Source organism: Prionailurus bengalensis, chromosome E2 (assembly GCF_016509475.1).
Source record: "Prionailurus bengalensis isolate Pbe53 chromosome E2, Fcat_Pben_1.1_paternal_pri, whole genome shotgun sequence".
Taxonomy (NCBI): Eukaryota; Metazoa; Chordata; class Mammalia; order Carnivora; family Felidae; genus Prionailurus; species Prionailurus bengalensis.
Genome location: NC_057352.1, coordinates 11849573 through 11867393, shown reverse-complemented (window position 1 = coordinate 11867393; position 17821 = coordinate 11849573). Strand labels below are relative to the sequence as shown.

Here is a 17821-nt window from a genome sequence, read left to right as displayed (position 1 = left end):
ACGGGGTTGGGGTGACGCTTCACCCTTTCTCCATTTCGCTCCAGCTGTGTAGCCGTCCATTATCACTCGCTTCCCTTATCCCCGCCACTAGTCGTTTTTCTGGTTTCGCTGGGCTCAAGTGATTTCTGCCCCCTTTGTAATCCCATCAATTTTGGAATGTAAGTGAAGATCCCATTAAGTATAGATGAGATTTGCTTTGTTCGTCTTCAGTCGCGAAAGTGCGGCGGCTGGTGATGTTGAACGGGGCGGGCGGAGAGCCTCAGCTCCCCTACGTCCGTCCATTCAAGACACCGCCTCCAGCGAGTCGCGGGTCTAGCTCTCTAGTTGCCTAGGCAACGACGTCGCGCGCTCTCTCTCCTCCCCGAATCCTCCCTCCCTTTTTTAGTTTTAGCCCCGCCTTTCCCCCCCCCAATTGCTGGAAGTGCTGGGAAAGCCTGGCGAAAGTGCCGAGGCGAATATTAAGCGATTGAAACGAGCCGTGATGTGTGTGTGTGTGTGTGTGTGTGTGTGTGTGTGTGTGTGTGTGTGTGTGTGTGTGTGTGTGTGCGCGCGCGCGCGCGCGTGGAGGGAGGGGTGTGTGGGGCGTTAGAACTCGTGCGGGTTCCTCGGGGCTTGGTAATCTACCTGCTCCGTCGCCCGGTAGTTTGGTTGGCAGATTCGTCTCCTGGTTTTGGAATTTCTTCCATCATCCAGGATTTTTTGCTTTTTAATAGAAGTTATGATACTCCTCATGGCTCATATTTATTTTAGTCTTTTAATTTAAGTTGTATTTCACGCAACGCTGTCCAAATACAGAGAGCTACTGATGAAACTGCAGTCTGCAAATGGAAGGCTAGAGCGTCTGTAGCAAAGAGGCCAAGGCTTCGTCTCCAGGCAGAGGATCCGTCTGTCAGCATCCATCACCTGTACTCATATATTCAATACAGCCTCTGTCCCTTTCCTTTGAAGTTCTCTGTCCCTTTGCCTCTGTCCTTATCAGTTGGCCTAGCTCCGCCACGCAAATGTTATTTTTATCAACTCCCGTCCCCTCACAGTTGCCTGAGCTCGTGACGAATGTGTGCGAGTCTGAACGTTAGTTATCCAGTTGGAGGAGGGTGGCGGGGTGGGGGCGGCCCACATTCGCGCTTGCGCGCTGCTCCGGGAGACGGCGTCCACCTCGCCCCGCCCCTCGTACTCTGCAGTTCCGGCTCTGCAGATTCACTGCTCACGTTTCTTTTTCCCGTGGCTCTTTCTGCCTTTTGTTACCCGCTTCAACAACCCGCCAGACAACTCTACCCGCGAATAGCGTATATTGATTTTCTGCTTTCATTAGTACGCGCCGGCCTCCCCGGCTGTTAACGAAAGTGCGGCTGCGAACGAGCAGGCGCGCGCGGGGCTCGGGGGAGGCGCGCTCGAGCTCCCGGCGGCGACGACTACGACGACCAGGAGGGAGGACGGAGGCGGCGCCTGAAGCAGCGGCGGAGCCCATGCCCCGGGACGGCGGGCGGGCCCGGAGAGACCAGTCCGGGGCCCGGGACATGTCCCCGGGGCCCCCGTGAAGAGGCGGCGGCGGCGATGGAGACCCCGCCGCAGGAGGGGCCGCCCGGGCCGGGCGCGGACGGCGACGCCGAGGAGGCCCCCGCCGAGGCCCGGTCTCCCAGCCCCGCATCGTCCCCCGCCGACGGGCGCCTCAAGGCTGCGGCCAAGCGCGTCACGTTCCCCTCCGACGAGGATATCGTGTCCGGAGCGGTGGAGCCCAAAGACCCCTGGAGACACGGTAGCTACTGCCGGGGCGCGGGGGCGGGTTCGTGGCTGACCGGGAGTCAGTGCAGCGCCTGGCATGGAGGCGGTGCTCGAGAAGTTGCACCTAATGATTTAAGGAGACTGTCGTCACTTTAGGGCTGCAAGGTGTTTGAGACGGGGTGGCGTTAGGTTGGGAAGGTGAGAAGTAACTGGTTTATGCCCCGCCGCACTCCTCGCGGACGCTGAAGGTGGTCGTTTTAGGAGTTAAAATGATAAGCAATCAAAGAAAGTTTGGAGGCCAGGGAGATCGGGCGGGCGGTAGCCTTTGAGATCATAGTCCCACTCCCCCACCCGCCCGAAAGGATAAAGAGAGTCGTCTGGGGAGGAAGAGGGGGTCAAAATTGGCGTTCCAAGGGCAGGTGGACGTTTGATGGGCCCATAGGGCTGGAAAGAGGTTAAGCTGCTAGTCTGCAAACCTCGGGGCGGGGGGTAGTCCTGCCGCTCACTTTTTTGGCTGTGAGGAGGAAGAATAAACCAGCGGGACTGTGGCTGTGGAGGAGTTGGTAAAACCTGGGGTTGGGAAAAGGGAGTCAAGCTAAACTGCTTCCCAGAAAAGGAGCAGAGTTGGTGGTCACTTTGGGGGTGGACGAGGTAGTCGGAGGAGGTGTTGGATCTTGGCATTAAGAAGAAGAAAAGTCACTGCATGCCTTCTTTGCTTTCGCCCAAAAGGGAAGCAAAACATGATCAGCCATTAAGGAGCAGAGGAATTTTGGGGCCTGGCTCTAGAAGGGTCTCTTTTTAAAAATTTTCTCCCCCCTCCCCGCCTTGAGAAAGAGTTAGGGATTTGGAGTTGCTGGTCGGTAGAAAGTAGGAGCCGGAAGAAGTTTGCTGGCTTGAGACGTTGGGAGAGGGAGCAAGTCTGCCGATTCTGGGTTCCCTGGAGGTCAGATTAGTGTCGGAAAGGGCAGCTGTGTGTGTTTTGCGTTTAGAGCTCAAGTTGGAAAGTCGCTTCGTAGATGAACGGCAGTGTTGAGTCTGTGCGGGGGACGTCGGTCAGTCTTGCCAGGGTGGAGCCCACCTAGAGAGGGATCAGCCTGGTCCCGGCTCAGTAGAAGTTGGTCACTTGGCCGCTGGAGAGAGGAGGCACTGTTGCTAGTCTGTGCGGTGGAGGAATTGAGGACTTCACGTGAGAGTGGGAAACGTGGTAACTGGAAGCTGAGCGCGTAGGGAGCCTGCCATGAACGCCAGTTTGGCTGGGTATTGTTAAGGAGACAATTTCAGATTGTTGGCATTGAGAGCCAGCCAAGTCTCGGGCTCTAGGCCCCAGGGATAGGTTTAAGAGAGGACTAAATATGATGATGTACGAGAGGTCGTTGGCGAGGATGAGCTTCCATGAAGTTGCAGTTGATGTCGGTCAACATGGGTGATGTGGGGTGATACCGGTGATATTGGTGATTTGAGGGGCTAGTCTGGAGAAGTCAGCTCGTGGGGTCGGGGCCTGGATGTCTCTGCTTCACAAGCTGCCAGGAGAGGGGCGGAGAGGGTGGGCCGTGTGTGTGGGCCCCGGGGCAAGGAGAAGGGCGGATGGGCAGTTTGTGTGGGCTTCAGGGTCATGGTGGGGGGCGGGGGGGCGGGAGAGTTGGCACGGGGTGGAGGAGCGGGGGCAGTTTCTGGTGTGCAGGTTCCCAGAAGAGGAACAGCTGTGTGTAACCAGCTGTTTGCTTTTGAGTCAAGCTGTTTTTCCACCCTGAGCCTCCTGTTCTTTGCTCTGCAAATGGAGGTGCTAATTTCTACCGATGGGTAGTTGTGAGGATTAAATACAATAGTCCTTGTAAATTCTGGCCACATAAATAGCAGCTGCTGTTCCCCCGGCAGGGGAGAACGTCAAGAAAGAGGGGTCACTTGGAGTCTGGCTGGGAGGAGTTTGAGGGGATGGTTGCCGATCAGTCTTCCCCGGCTTAGGCGGAGGTGGCCACAGCTTACAGGCTGGGGGAGTCCCTCCTTTCTGGCAGTTTAAAGAGGGATGCAGGGACTGGTTAGGACTCCCACTCCGGAGGAGTCGGTGGGTCTGAGGGAGAGAGGCAGCGACACGGAGAAGTTGAGAAATCAGTGTGTGGGCTGGAAGAGCGCATGTGTCGTGCCTGGGGTGGGGTGGGGTGGGGGCTTGGCCTGGCTGTGACGGAGTTGGGTGATCTTGGTCCCCAAGCAGGGGAGGGGTCATGGGTGCAGCTGGTGAGGTTAGTGGGATTCGCAGGACGGGAAGTTGGAAGGCCTGCCATGCTGAGGAGCAGGAGGCTAGCCTCTGTGCCTGGGGAGGACAGCGGGTTGCTGCCTGGCCCAGGACCAGGGAAGGTGGAGTCTTGCCAGGCCGTAGAAGCGGAGACTCAGTACAGAAGGTTGGGCCAAGGGGGTTACCTGTTTGGGAGGCCAAAGGGTCTTGGCTGGGGGCCGCAGGGAGGACTTGGTCCATCCTAGAGGAGGGCGGGAGATCTGTTGGACTTGGTCTGTAAGCCGTGGGAAAGCACAGAGGGTGTCATTTGAGCTGCGGACCTGGTGGGCAGGGTGATGGAGGAGTCATTCTGGGGCCTGCTGTGGTGATGTGACCCTGAGGTCAAGGGTCAGGGGACTTGGCAGTTCCGACTTGGGAGAGAGGTCATCCAGAAGCCGTTCTTCCGTCACAGAGATGGAGAAGTTGGCCGAACCAGGAGAGGTGCAGGGGCACTCCCGGACTAGGGGAATCGGGGGCCCCAGTTCAGGGTGACCATTCAGCGGGGAGAGCTGGGCCGGGCCCTCACCGAGCCTCCAGCTAGGGTGGAGGAGAGCCAGGCCCTGACTAGAGCGGTGGCCCAGCCAGGTGGGAGCCTCAGGGGGTGTCTTCCTGAGGGCGAGAGCCCCATCAGGCCCTGCCAGAGGTCACGTGTTGGGGATCCCTGGACATGAGATGGATCTGGACTGGGGGAGTTGTCTCAGGCCTATGGAAGCTCAACCCAGCCCAGCACTCAGAGGGGCCTTGCCTGGCTCCCGTGTCACGTAGTGTCCCCGCCCGCCTGCCCCCAGCGCTGGGGTCCTGCTTATTTCCCTCCGTGCACTAATGGCCGGCTGATGTTTCCTTACGTGCTTGTTCCCATGCTCGTGGTCTCTCTCCCCAACTGACATGGGAGAGCAGACGCCGTCCGTCCTCGTTTCCGCTTCCTCGGCCCTTCAGAGGACACGCAGTGATCGTGGTTGAATGAGCCCCGGTGAGCATGTGTGCGGCTATCCTGGAAGGGGTGACCCAGGCCAGACCCGGGCCCCATGGAGCCAGCGTGCACGTGCAGGCCAGCCGTGGCGGCAGCGCGCTGTGGCCTCCAACGAGGCCCCTGTTCTTGCTGGGTTTGTTTCCTCATCTGTGAAGTGGTGATCCCTGACCCGCTGACCACCCAGGACGTCCGAGCAGATAGGATGAACCCGGTGGGGCGGGGCCTGCTCCACAGGCCAGTGTGCGTGGTCGGGGAGGGAAGCTTGGGGAGGAGGCAGGGTGGAAACCGAGGGGGAGAGACCGCCTCAGAGCTGCCACACTGGCCACCTGTGGGCTCCACTCTCCCTGAGGGTAGACGGGGGCCCCAGTGGAGGAGGGGCTGGCTGGATGCACCCCACCCCACGGTGGCAGGCCCCGTGGTCCCAGCTCTCCTGAGGGACTTGTGCTGGGGACCCTTGTAGACCAAACTGCAGGCGTGACCCAAGGCTCGGCTCGTCTTCCCGTCCCATGAGCGCTGTGTGGGCTTCGCGAGACAGGTGTCGGAGAGCATGTGACACCGGCCGCAGTCTGGGAGGCTTGTCCCCCCTCCCTCCTGTCTTGCCGGTAACCCATTCCCCTCCCCCTGACCTCTGGCCCAGGAGAGTCAGTCCCGCGGTGGGGGGGTGGGGGAGTTTTGCCTACCAGGAACTCCTGTGGCCTGTCTGCAGGGCGAGGGGGTCCCAAGGACGAGGCGACCTCTGGCCACCTGAGCTTGGGGCCTGGAGGGGGCAGTGAGGGCAGTGGCGATGGTGTTCTTAAATGGGGATCAGAGGGGGTGGAAATGCTTCACTGGGTGCTCTCATTGAAACCTGTGCTGTAGATTTAGTCCTTGAAACTGGTTTGACAGGTAGAAATGCACCTGTCAGTGGTAGGAAGAGGCCCTCCATTAAAAGAATCAGCTCAAAAGACTCTGCTCAAGGGGCGCCTGGCTGGCTCATTTGGTGGAGCATGTGACTCTTAATCTCGAGGTCATGAGTTCAAGTCCCACACTGGGTGTAGAGATTACTAAAAAAAATGAACTTTGAAAAAAAGGACTCAGCTCGCGTTAGCACAAGCGGCGGTGTTGCTGGAGGGTAGGGAATGGGGTCGTGGGGGGGCAGCTTTTGGGGCCTTTGCCCGGATTTCCATCCGGGCCCAACTTCACCTCCTACTGCCGGCCTTGGCACATCATCTGCCGTGTGACTTTGGACAATTGTGCTGTCTCGATTTTTCTGTCTGTAAAATGCAGCTGACAATAGTACCTCCTCATAGGGTGATCGTGAGGATTAAGTAAGATAACAGAGTCCATAGTGAATGCTCATCCCATGTCTCCCTCATTTTTCCTGTCAGTGCCAGTCCTGCGGCCCCACCTAACGCCTCACCGTCAGTGCGCTTCCTGTGTCTGTTGTGTATTTGTACTCGTCTTTGTCCCTGGTCTCTCCCCCCACACCCCGGGCAAAACCTGCTGCCCTGTCCCTGACCGGGCATGGGAAAGACCAGAGGCCCCAGGCCTGATCCCATCTGTTACAAGCTGGGTGACCGTGGGCAAGTTGCCCAACCTCTCTGAGCTGAAACTAAATCAACACGTTTTTCTGACCAGCCTGAACAGAGGCAACAGAACCCAGATTCTAGACTCGAAGTGTTAGCCTCTCCAGATACCGACTTTGGACAACTTACGGCTCCTCCCCGGGCCTTAGTCCCGTGTGAGGCATGGACCCCAGCCCCCAGCCCTCTGCCCCCCTCCGGCAGTGTGTCGGGAGTGCCGCTCTCCTGGGCCGGGCCCTTTGCATCCTCACACTCAGGCGGGCTGCCCTCATCCTTTCCACCTCCAACTCTTTATTTGTGTTCGCATCGTATTTCCCTCTTCAAGGGCACAGACTGTGTGCGTGTCACCTCTGTGACCTCAGCCTGGCGCACAAGAGGGCCTGGGCACTGGATGAATGTCAGAGGAGTGAGGTTAGCCTCACCTCTCGTAGCCGGTGGTGGTGTTTGGGAGAAAGCTTTTTGGGGTAGTTAATCCGGTCTGTGCCGGGGGCTCTTCCCCAGAGATCTGCAGGCTGGCCTTGGCACCCATCACGAGCCCCCAGAAGGATCACGCAAACCTAGCGGGCAGGCGGCAGTAGATAGTCGGTGAGTGAGTCAGTGGCGGTGCACGTGGGCGTGCTTCTGGGAGCGCGGCACGAGCGGCTCTCCTCGGTCTGATGCTCCGAAAGTTAAGAAATGTGCAGCCAGATCCCCCGGGCTGGACTGGCTGTAACTAAGGCAGCCTCTGGAAATGGGGGCCAGGAACCTGTGTTTCTAGAAAGCTCCCCAGGTGGTTGTGAAAGCCAGGTTTGGCTGTCCTGCTCAGGGCTGAGCCAACGCAACACTCAATCCCAAGACTGCCTTCCAGCCCTCCGTTCAGGGGTGGCTGGGGTTGACCTGGTAAGCTTGTTTGGAGCAAATGGAAGCGTCTGGCTTGCGGTGACAGCAGAAATTCGAGCTGGGAAGGGCAGCCTGCTGCAGTGGAGCGTAGAGGAGCCTGGGTTGAAATCCCTGCTCTTGGATGACCTTAATCGTCACGACTCCTTGCCTTCCGTGTGCTCACCACTGGGCTACACATATTGTCTCAGTTCAATCGCACGACCACCCCAGGGGGTAGGTGCTGTTCTCCCAATTTGTAGATGAGGAAATAGAGGCACAGGGAAGTGATGTGACTTACGTGAGCTCACAGAGCCAGTAAATGGGTGAGCCGGATCCAAACCAGGCAGTCCCCTGCCCTTACCTCTGTCCCTGGCTGCCTGGACTTCCGCAAGTTGCCGCATTCAGTTCAGCGTGCTGCCTGGTTTCTTCACTTGCAACCCATAACCCTTTACGAAGTGGAGAGGACACTTCCAGCTGTGCATCGTTGTGGCCGGGATGAGAAAGCGACGGAGTAAAGGGCCCGGCCCAGTTGGCGTCTCGGGGATGCGGGTTTGCTGTGCTTCTTGGACAGCTCCACAGCCCCGGGAGGTCTCTGCCGCTCCCCTGCCCTCAGCATTAGGTCCTCCTTCTGACCCTTGGCCCGAGTTCTTGCTGTGCTGCGCGGTGTGCGGTACCTGGTAGGTGCGCGGGACCTCCTGGCTGAACGTGTGACCCGGATCCCCCACGGCCAGCCGCCACTCACTTGGCATGGCATGGCCGTGCCAGGTGTTCGAGGCCGGGGAATGAGACGGGCCCAGTCCCTGCCTCCATGGAGGTCATAGCTGAGTAAGAGAGACACACAGAAAACAATTCTCATCAAACCAGGGTGCCCGGACTCTGATTAGGAAGAGCTCACAGGTGTACTTGGTCAGGCAGGCAGGCAAGGGGGGCTTCCCGGAGTCGGGGCCATCGGAGGCCCAGAAATCCCAGGAGTTGGTCAGGTGGGCAGGAGTTGGTCAGGTGGGCAGCAGTGGAAGGGGTTGGAGGCAGAGTGGGGGAGGTGCATCTGAGGAAAGGAAAAAAAAAGCCAATCTTCCGGGAGGTGGAGGCAGGAGGGTCAGAGGCGAGGTGGAGGAGGCAGGAAAGAGCACCCAGCTAGCTGGGGCCTCACAGGCCCTGTTAGCCTCAGGGCTGCCTGGAGCCAGTGGAGGGTTTTAAGAAGGGGCATGCCTGGTATATTTAGCAGAACCTTCTGGGTGGTGTGAGGTGGGTGAGACTGAGGCTTCGAGACCAGGAAGGTGACCACGGGGTCAGGAACCTGTAGGCTCTTAGCTTCGTGTGGTCCTGCATTGGATGGTAGCTGATATTTGACGTCTTTGATTTACTCGTTGGCTTTATCTGAACTTTCCCCGCCCCCCTACCCGAAGGTTTTACTATTGCCAGTGTTATCTGTGACCCTTCTAAGGTGACAGGCCCCCCCCCCCCCCCGCATTCTTTCCTTGGATCTGAGCACCCGCCCACACCTCCAGTCAGTTCTTCCTGCCCTTGGCAGGGGAGGTGGGCAGCGTGTAGGCTGTGCGGTCAGATTCCCGTACCGCCTCCCCCAGGTGGTCTCAGCAAGTGGCTTCACCTGCACGGTCTGTTTAGACCCCACATTTCCCAGATCCGGAAAGCTCTAAAAACTGTCCCAGACCTTGCTGGGGTCTTAGCATAATATAGCTGTCCTGGCCCTCTTATAAAATCCAGGGGTGCCTGGGTGGCTCAGTTAGTTGAGCGTCTGACTTTGGCTCAGGTCACGATCTCATGACCGAGTCGTGATCTCACGGTTCATGAATTTGAGCCCTGCATTGTGCTCTGCACTGCCTGGGATTCTCTCTCTCTCTCTCTCTCTCTCTCTCTCTCTGTCTGCCCCTCCCCCACTTGCTCTCTGTCTTTCAAAATAAATAAACTTAAAACAATAAAACCCAGGACATCTCTGAATCCAGAATCCACATCTGGCCCGAGGGTTTCCAGTAGGAGACCATGGAGTCCTCTGTGGGCCTCATTCCCCAAAACGTCTAATGGTAGCAACAGGAGAGGCACCCCAGGTCTCGGGCTCCGGAGCCCCCTGGTGCCAGTCCAGCTCTGCCCCTAGGCGAATCACTCAAGTTCTCTGCCTCAGTGTCCTCATTTGTCTGGGGCTTAAGGATCAGATTATTCCATACTTGGAAAGCGACTGGAAGGGTGACCGGCTGTTACAGGCACTCCGCGAGGATCTGCCGAAGTTGAATGAGGTCATGCCCCTGCTGGGAGCCTGCCCTGGTTCCCTCCTCTCTAAGAGCAAGATGGTAGCCCCACCTCCCCCGCTAGATGGCACAGGCCCAGGTGTGGGTTCACCCGTGTGAATGTGGGCACGTCCCGAAACATCCCTGTGCCGCGCTGTCCCCGTTTGTGAAGCCCTTTTGGCAGACGAGTCAATTTCAAAGCTTTCAGACTCCTGGGAACAGAGCCAGCCCTCGGGCCTTCGAAGCCGGGAGCACATCCCAGCGTCAGGCAGATCTGGCGAGAGTGCCTGAGGTCCTGGACGTCACCGCTCCCTGGCAGGCGCTGGCACTGCCCACGCTGACCCTGGATGCCGCTCCTGTCAGGGAGGCCTGCGGCACCGATGGCGACTGGGCTAGATTTGGGGCAGCCCTCCGTGGCTGAGCCCGGGTGGGTCTCCGGGGCTGGAGTTAGCGTGGGAGAGACGGAGGGGGGTCCCAGTTCCAGGAGGGGTTTCGGAGGGTGAGTGAGTGCCCAAAGCACCTACGGACCCCATCGTGCTCTGATTGTATTTCCCCCTACTTGGAATACAGATTCCACAAAGGCAGGGCCTAAATCCGTTCGGCTCGCCTCGCCGTCCGCAGAAGCCTTTGCGCCTCCTGTCTCTCCTCAGGCCCTCACGTCCGATGTGGTGGCGGAGGTGCACAGTAGGCACTCTGAAGCTACTCTCACCCCCTTGCTTACGCTGCAGCTGGTGCAGAGCCGTTGCCTCAGGTTGGGGGGGGTGGTTTGGAAGCGGCTGCTGACAGCCACTCATGTGACAGCTCATGTGACTTGCCTGACGCCCTCTTCCTTTCCAGCAGAAGCCCGGGTTGAGAGCCCTGCTGTCTGACGCTCCCTGGAGGGTCTCGTCGGATCCCAGCTGGTCCTCCTGGGGTGGGTGGGCAGGTCCCTCTGAGAACCCGCTGGGGTCAGGCTCGTGTGCCACCTTCACGCCCGCCCCCGCGTCTCTCCAGTTCTCGTCTCCCGCCAGCTGTCGTCAACCATGTCGCGGCAGAGCTGCCCCCGTCCTGGGCAGAGTGCCTTCCCAGCTGAGCTCCCTGCTGTTTCTTGAAGCAGCAGGGCGTCTGGGAGGGGCTGCCGGGGGCTGAGGGCAGACACCGGGGAAGTGACCCTGCGGAGGGGTCACGCCTCCGGATGATGGTGGCAGTCAGCACAGCCCACTTTCGTGGAGCCCTTACCCGGCCTCAGTGCTTCGTGTGCATCTGCTCGTTTAATCTCCGCAGCAGCCAGAAGCAGAAAGCCAGGGCTCGGGGGATGGGGGAGCCGCGTTCAAACTAGAAGGGATGGTTCCCACCCTCTGCTGTGTTTCCAAAAAACCTCTGAGGGCCCCTTCACCACCAACAGGATCGAGTCCCCACCTCCGAGCCTGGTGGGAGACTCTCCCTCCTGACCCAGAGACGCCACCCCCCTCTGCACAGGGCGCCCTAAGCCAGTCCCCTGCCTTTCCTGCCCGGCTCCCGCTCGTCCCTCCTCGAGCTGGCTCCCACATCACCTCCTTGGTCCCCAGGCAGTGCTGCTGCACCCACTCAGGTTCCCGTGATGCCCCCTCATGCTGTCGTTATCTGTTTGGGCCCATCTCCCCGCACTGGACCCAGACCCTCCATGAGGGACCACACCTTGTCCGTCCGGCTCCCCAGAGGAGGCAAACCACCGACACACCCGGGCACTTTCCTTAGGGACTCAGGGCAAAGCGGGTCTGCTAATGCGTGTCCCACTCTGGATGCCTTGGAACCCTCGAAACCCAGTCCCCGCGGCCTGGGAAAGTCGGGGGCCGTGGAGAGAGCAGGGAAGGGAAGAAGACGTTTACTGAGGCATCATTTGTTCACGCTCCCATGTATTTATTCCTTGCGGGCACTCACTTACTTTGCCTCCCGCGTGCCAGGCGGACGGGTCCCGACTGCCGCCCCTGCTCCCTCGTGCTCCCTCTGCACACTCAGAAGAGCAGACCTTGTTCCACTCTCGCTTCACATCCTGCCCTGTGACCCGCAACCCCCAGTCCAGAGTCCCTGCACTGGCCACCCTCACTGACCACGGCTATGATCACCCCGGCCCACGTTCTCCCTGGGTTCAAGTGTGGTGGCTTTCTTTGAGTTCTAGAATGTGCCAGGAGCTCCCCACATCCCGTCCCGGAATGCTGGCCTTGCTGTCACCGGTCCGGTTTGCCCTTCAGGTACCAGCAGACTCTTCTTCCTGGCCCTCTAAATCCCCTGTGAGGTGGTCAGCGATCTGTGCATCTGTAGGCCTCCTGATATTTTCTCTTGCCTCTTGGACTGTAAGGATCATGAGGCGTGATGGGTTTGCTTTGGTGCCACTGTGTCCCTCGGTGCCCACACCATGTGGCACTGTGCGGGCTCTGAGCAGGAGCTTATATGGCAGGTGAAAATGAAAGCAATATGCGATGCGGGGCCTTGGGTACCAGACAGGCCCTGCCCTCGTGTAGCCCAGGTCCAGAAAAGGAAGTGTGAAGAAGGGAGGGCCCCAAGTCTGCCCCTAGTGTCCCCTTGCCAACTCTGGCAGACCCCAAAGCTAGCCAGCCTGGTAGAGCGCAGGAGAAGCCATATTTGCTGTTGACTTGCTGTGTGTTATAGGTCGAGGCACTGCCCTCTCTGTGCATCAAGGTGGTGTCTGAGGTCCTTTCCCACTGCGTGTGTTTCCCCATCTCCCTGCATAGATCACACCCACCATTCAGAGAACTGAATAGGTTCCAGGACCTCCTTCCCATCATGGGAGAGCCCAGGTGCTGGTAGCTGATCTGCCTTTCCACCTTTGTGGCAGCTGACGCGATCCCCTGTCCCCCCAACAACAGGGTGTTACAGGGGGAGGTGGAGGGTGTCAGGGGTGTGTGGCCACCCACTCAGGCCTCCCTCCTCTCTGTCTTCGCTCCGTCTCACTTATTTTGTAACTCCCTTCTTCCCCCGGGTGGAGTCCTTGCTTCCTGACCCAGCTCTCCCCACTTTGATCAGAATACCGGGAAAAGCTACGTTCCCCTGGGGAGCCTCCTTCCTTGCCGGGCCTGGGCTCAGCCCTCAGGATCTGCAGTGCTAAGTTTTTGTGGGCTCCCTGTCTCAGCTCTGCCCGCTCGGGGTGGTCCCTATCTGGTGACAGGTCTGTCTTCCCCAGTGGACCGTGAACCCTGGCCGGGCCAGGACCGTCTCCATTACTGGGATGTCTCGGGCACGGAGCAGATGCTCAGGGAGTGTCATAACATTAGGACGGAGTTGGGGGGTGGGGGTGGGCAGTGGGTATGGGCAGAGCCCAGAGATGACGCTCTCTGTGGAGCCCTATTTAGAGCTACCAAGTCTGACAGAGCCCGATCCCGTCTGGTCCTGGGGGAAGACGTCCTCGGCCAGGAGCCCGGCGGGTGCAGCAGGCATCTGAAGGCGGGGCCTCTGACTTAGCCACCACCGGCTGTCGGGTCCAGATGCTTGTCCTCACTGACCACCCGGCCAAGAGGATCCAGGGCTAGTGCAGGCCCCTTCCCCATGGCCAGAGTATAGATTCTCGGAGGTGGAGGGGTAGGTAGGTAATCTCCTTGTTTTCCCGACGAGGCAGCAGGCCAGAGAGAAGTGGCCTGGAACGCAGGACAGGGCTCCTGCTGCTCTCCTCGGCCACCTCTGTAGCTTCGAGGGGCAGAGTGACCCATCCTGGGGGTGGTCAGGGAGACCTGCCTTGGCACCTGGGTTCTCCCAACTGGCTGTGTGAAGTTGTTATTTACAGAAAGGGTTTGTGCTCTGGGAAAATGGAGACAACATCTCCAGCCCAGCGTGGAGCCCAAAGAGCTTGTTGGCGGCTAGGGTCTTAGTTTTCTCCTCTTCCCTCACGGAGCTGGTGAGGGGAGTGGGGGAGAGGGGTGTGCAGTCACCCTGGAGGCTGATGATAGTTGTCACTAAGGACAGGATCGCTACCTTGATCTCCTGACTTGAAACACAAATTTTTTTCACTAAAAAAAAATTTTTTTAATGTTTATTTATTTTTGAGAGAGACAGAGTATGAGCAGGGGAGGGGCAGAGAGAGAGGGAGACATAGGATCTCCAGGCTCTGAGCTGTCAGCACAGAGACCAACGCGGGGCTCGAACTCATGAACCGTGAGATCATGACTTGAGCCGAAGTTGGATGCTTAACCAACTGAACCACTCAGGTGCCCCAAAAAGAATTTTTTTAACGTTTACTTATTTATTTTTGTGAGAGAGTACATGGGTGAGTGGGGTGGGGCAGAGGGAGAGGGAGAGAGAGAATCCCAAGCAGGCTCTGTGCTGTCCACGCAAAGCCTGACAAGGGGTTCAATCTCCCAAACCATGAACCAAAATCAAGAGTTGGATGCTCAATCAATTGAGCTACCCAGGCATGCCCCTTGCTCTCCTGACTTTAAAATTAAGATATGTTCATTGTTAAAAACAAACAAACAGGGGCGCCTGGGTGGCTCAGTCGGTTAAGCATCCAACTTCGGCTCAGGTCATGATCTCACAGCCCGTGAGTTCGAGCCCCGCGTCAGGCTCTGTGCTGACAGCTCAGGGCCTGGAGCCTGTTTCGGATTCTGTTGTCTCCCTCTCTCTCTGCCCCTCCCCCACTCACGCTCTGTTTCTCTCTGTCTGAAAAATAAATAAACATTTAAACAAACAAACAAAAACCTTGGGAAGTCTGATGAAGGAAATAAAAAATCACTCGTTAATTTCACCATCTGGAAATTTTTTAACAGCTCTCTTGAGATGTAGTTCACACATATTTCACCCATTTAAAGTGTATAGTTCATTGGATTTCAGTTTTTCACAGAGTTGTACATCTATCAGCACGGTCAATTTTAGAACATTTCATCACCCCTATAGAAACCCTCACCCCTTGGCCATCACCCCTCCCCCAACTCAGGCACCTGCCGATCTGTTTTCTGTCTGTTTAGATTCTGGACATTTCATACAAATGGATTTGTGCACTGTGCAGCCTTTTGTGTCTGACTTTTTCACTTAGCATAATGTTTTCAGAGTTCACCCACTTTGTGGCATGTGCCAGAACTTCATTCCTCATTGTTGCTAGAGAATGTTCCATTGTGTGGCTGTATCACGTTTTCTTTATCTTTTCATCTGTTGGTATACATTTGGGTTGTTTCCACTTTCTGGCTATGATGAGTAACAACGCTGCTGTGGATGTTAAGGTACAAGTTTTTGTGTGCACGTATGGCTTCATTTCTCCGGGAATGAAATTGCTGGGTCACGTGGCGACTCTGTTTAACCATTGGAGCAACTGCCACCCTTGACTTTCCCCTCCACAGTGTATGAAGGTTCGGATTCCTCCACCTCGTGGTTAATGTCGGTCTTTTTTTTTTTTTTTTTTTTTTTTAAAGTAAACTCTATTTCCAACATGGGGCTCAAACTCCATGACCCTGAGATCAAGAGTCACATGCTCCACTGACCAAGCCAGCCCGGCGCCCCAGTGTCTGTCCTTTTGATTGAAGCCACCCTAGAGGGCGTGAAGTGGTATCTCGTTGTGGTTTTGATTTGCATTTCCCTCATGGCTCATGAAGTTGAACATCCTTTCACGTGCTCATCAGGCACTCGTGTATCTTCTTGGGAGATACGTCGGTTCAGATCCTTCGCCTGTTTTAAAATTGGATTGTCTGTCTTTTTATTACCGAGTTGTACGAGTTCTGTGCATATTCTAGATGCAAGACTCTTACCGGAGAAATGGTTTGCACCACCTGGAATGTTTTCAACATTAAATGCCAGAGCATTTCCTTTCCATCTCTTTTCTATGACTAGATGCGCTGCCACAGATAGATAAAAATAAAACTGGGAGGATACTCTGTACGGTTGAATATCCTGTGTTTTCACTTCATTTTCCCATTTTTTAAAAAGCAGGATTAAAATACATCATTGGGCCACTGTCATTGCTTCTAGCCATTTCCACATTGCTGAGCATTTGGGTCCTTTCCCATTTTCGGTGGCATAAATAATGCAGCGATGTTCATCCTCGTCCATAAATCTTTATGTTCCTTACGGGGAGCTTTCTCAGAAGAAATTCTTAGAAGGTGGTTTTACCAGGTCAGAGGGTAGGAACCTTTGAAACCCTAGATGAGGTGTACCATCCGTGCCCGCCTGGGACTGTAAGCCCTGAGAGACAGGACTTGGTTTTATCTCTTGATTTTCTTTTTTGGATGCGTGAAGGAATAGTATTTCCATTTGGGTATCTTCATACCAGGATGGTGTCTTGTTTTAATGAGCGTTCTTTTGGTAGTTAACCTGTTTATCGTTAACCACATAAAATTCCTCCTTCATGCTCTTTCCCATTTTTGTTTCGGGACCTTTTGTAAGGACTCCTTCCCTATTGAAAATACTGGCTCTTTGGAGTTTCATCGTACTGGTATATTTTTCCTCACGTAGCATTTGCCTTGCTGGGAAGGCTGGGGAGTGGAGCAGGACACCTCTTTCCTTCTCTCTCTCTTTTTAAAGATTTTATTTATTTATTTTCTAATGTTTGTTTATTTTTGAGAGAGAGAGAAAGCACAAGGCAGAGGGAGAGAGAGACAGAGGATCCGAAGTGGGCTTTGCGCTGACAGCAGAGAGCCGGGTGTGGGGCTCGAACTCACAAACTGTGAGAGCACGTCCTGAGCCAAGGTCGAACACTTAACCGATTGAGCCATCAAGGCACCCCTAAAGATTTTCTTTTTAAGTAGTCCCTATAGCCAACATGGGGCTCAAACTTAAAACCCTGAGATCGAGTTGCATGTTCCACCGACTGAACCAGTCAGGCACCCCTCTTTCCTTCTTAAAAAAATCATTTTTGGGGTATCTGAGTGGCTTAGTCAGTTAAGCATCTGACTCTTGATTTCAGCTCAGGTCATGATCTCACAGGTCATGAGATCGAGCCCCCGCACGGGCATGGAGCCTGCTCGATTGTCTCTCTCTCTCCCTCTCTCTCTCTCTTTGTGTCTCTCTCTCTCTTTCTGTCTCTCTCTCTCCCTCCCCCCTTCCCCATTTGTACACGTGAGCGGTCTCTCTCTCTCTCTCTCTCTCTCTCAAAAAAGAATCATTTTCTCCCTTGCTATTTCACCGGATCTGCATAGCAGGGCACCCATCCCAGCCGGAGCAGCTCCAGGTGGAGGAGTTCTGGCGGCCAAGTCCAAGAGCGGATGAGGCGGTATCAGCCCGGGTCCTGGCAGCAGTGCGGCGTAAGCGGAGGGCACTTTAGTGGCAGCCAGGCCTGGGCAGAGCAACAGTAGGTCGTAGGGAGGGTCCCCTGCAAACACAACTACAGCCACTGTTTGCCGAGCACCGGGCCGACAGACCTGGTGAAGCCTCACTTTGTGACTTGGGCCATTAGTGGCTTCCTGAGGTCGCACTCCTTTGCAGAAGGTGGCAGAAGGCAGAGCGGCCCCGCCTCGGTCCCCGGGCACATCCACTCTGCCGCAGCTGGCAGAGGCTCGACAAGTCCCAGAAGCCCAGACTCAGCTCCTGCGGTGGCCGGGGCCACCGTGTTGTCGGCACTCTGTGCGTGAGGGTCCCCTTTATCATATGCCATCAGCCCTGAGCAGCTCCCCGCTCCCTGTAGACTCACATTGCCTGGCCCTGCGGACTGTGCTTCCTGCTCACGTCTCCTGCCTCATCTCCTGCTGCCCCCCCGGATCCCTGGGTTTTGCTCCAGCACCCACGTGCCAGGCTCCTGTGCTGCCTCTTTCCTCTGCCTGGGAGGCTTTCCCCAACTTTCGTGGGCTTACTGCTGGTTTACATCGACTACTGTCTTGTGCCCCTTCCCCCTCCCCAGCTCCAGTGTAAGCGGCTTGGGGAAGGGATTGTCTGATGGGGGTGTTCGCCATGGCAGCCCTGGCATCTGGAATAGGGCCAGGCCCACCCGGAATAGACACGAGAGGGATATTTGAAGGAATGAATGAATTTCTGACTCTTACTCACCTTGTAGGTTTCAGCTTACATGTTCTTCTGTCTTACAGGTCTTTCCTAACTACGCCCTCCTGTCTAAGTTTATATGCCCCTGTTTTTCCTATAGGAGTGATTTTTTCCCCCTAATAACTTGTTGGGGTTTTTTTTAAGTTTATTTATTTATTTTGAGAGAGAGAGAGCGCATGCACACGCGTGTGCACCACACACACATACACACACGTGGGGGAGGGGCAGAGAGAGAGCGAAGGAGAGAGAGAGAGAATCCCCAGCA

At 56.4% G+C, this 17821-nt stretch overlaps 1 protein-coding gene across 2 annotated transcripts in view; it reads left to right on the top strand.

Annotated features, from left to right (window-relative positions):
- The first annotated feature begins 1223 nt into the window (after positions 1 to 1223).
- Positions 1224 to 17821, top strand: part of PPP1R37 (protein phosphatase 1 regulatory subunit 37) — a 41445-nt gene continuing 24847 nt past the window's right edge. The window contains exon 1 of one of the 2 annotated variants that reach the window (XM_043598614.1): positions 1224 to 1756. In XM_043598614.1, coding sequence (XP_043454549.1) covers positions 1555 to 1756 — 202 coding nt within the window. In that variant the 5' untranslated portion in view covers positions 1224 to 1554. The remainder of the gene's footprint in view (positions 1757 to 17821) is intronic. The other variant, XM_043598613.1, reaches the window with a different exon arrangement.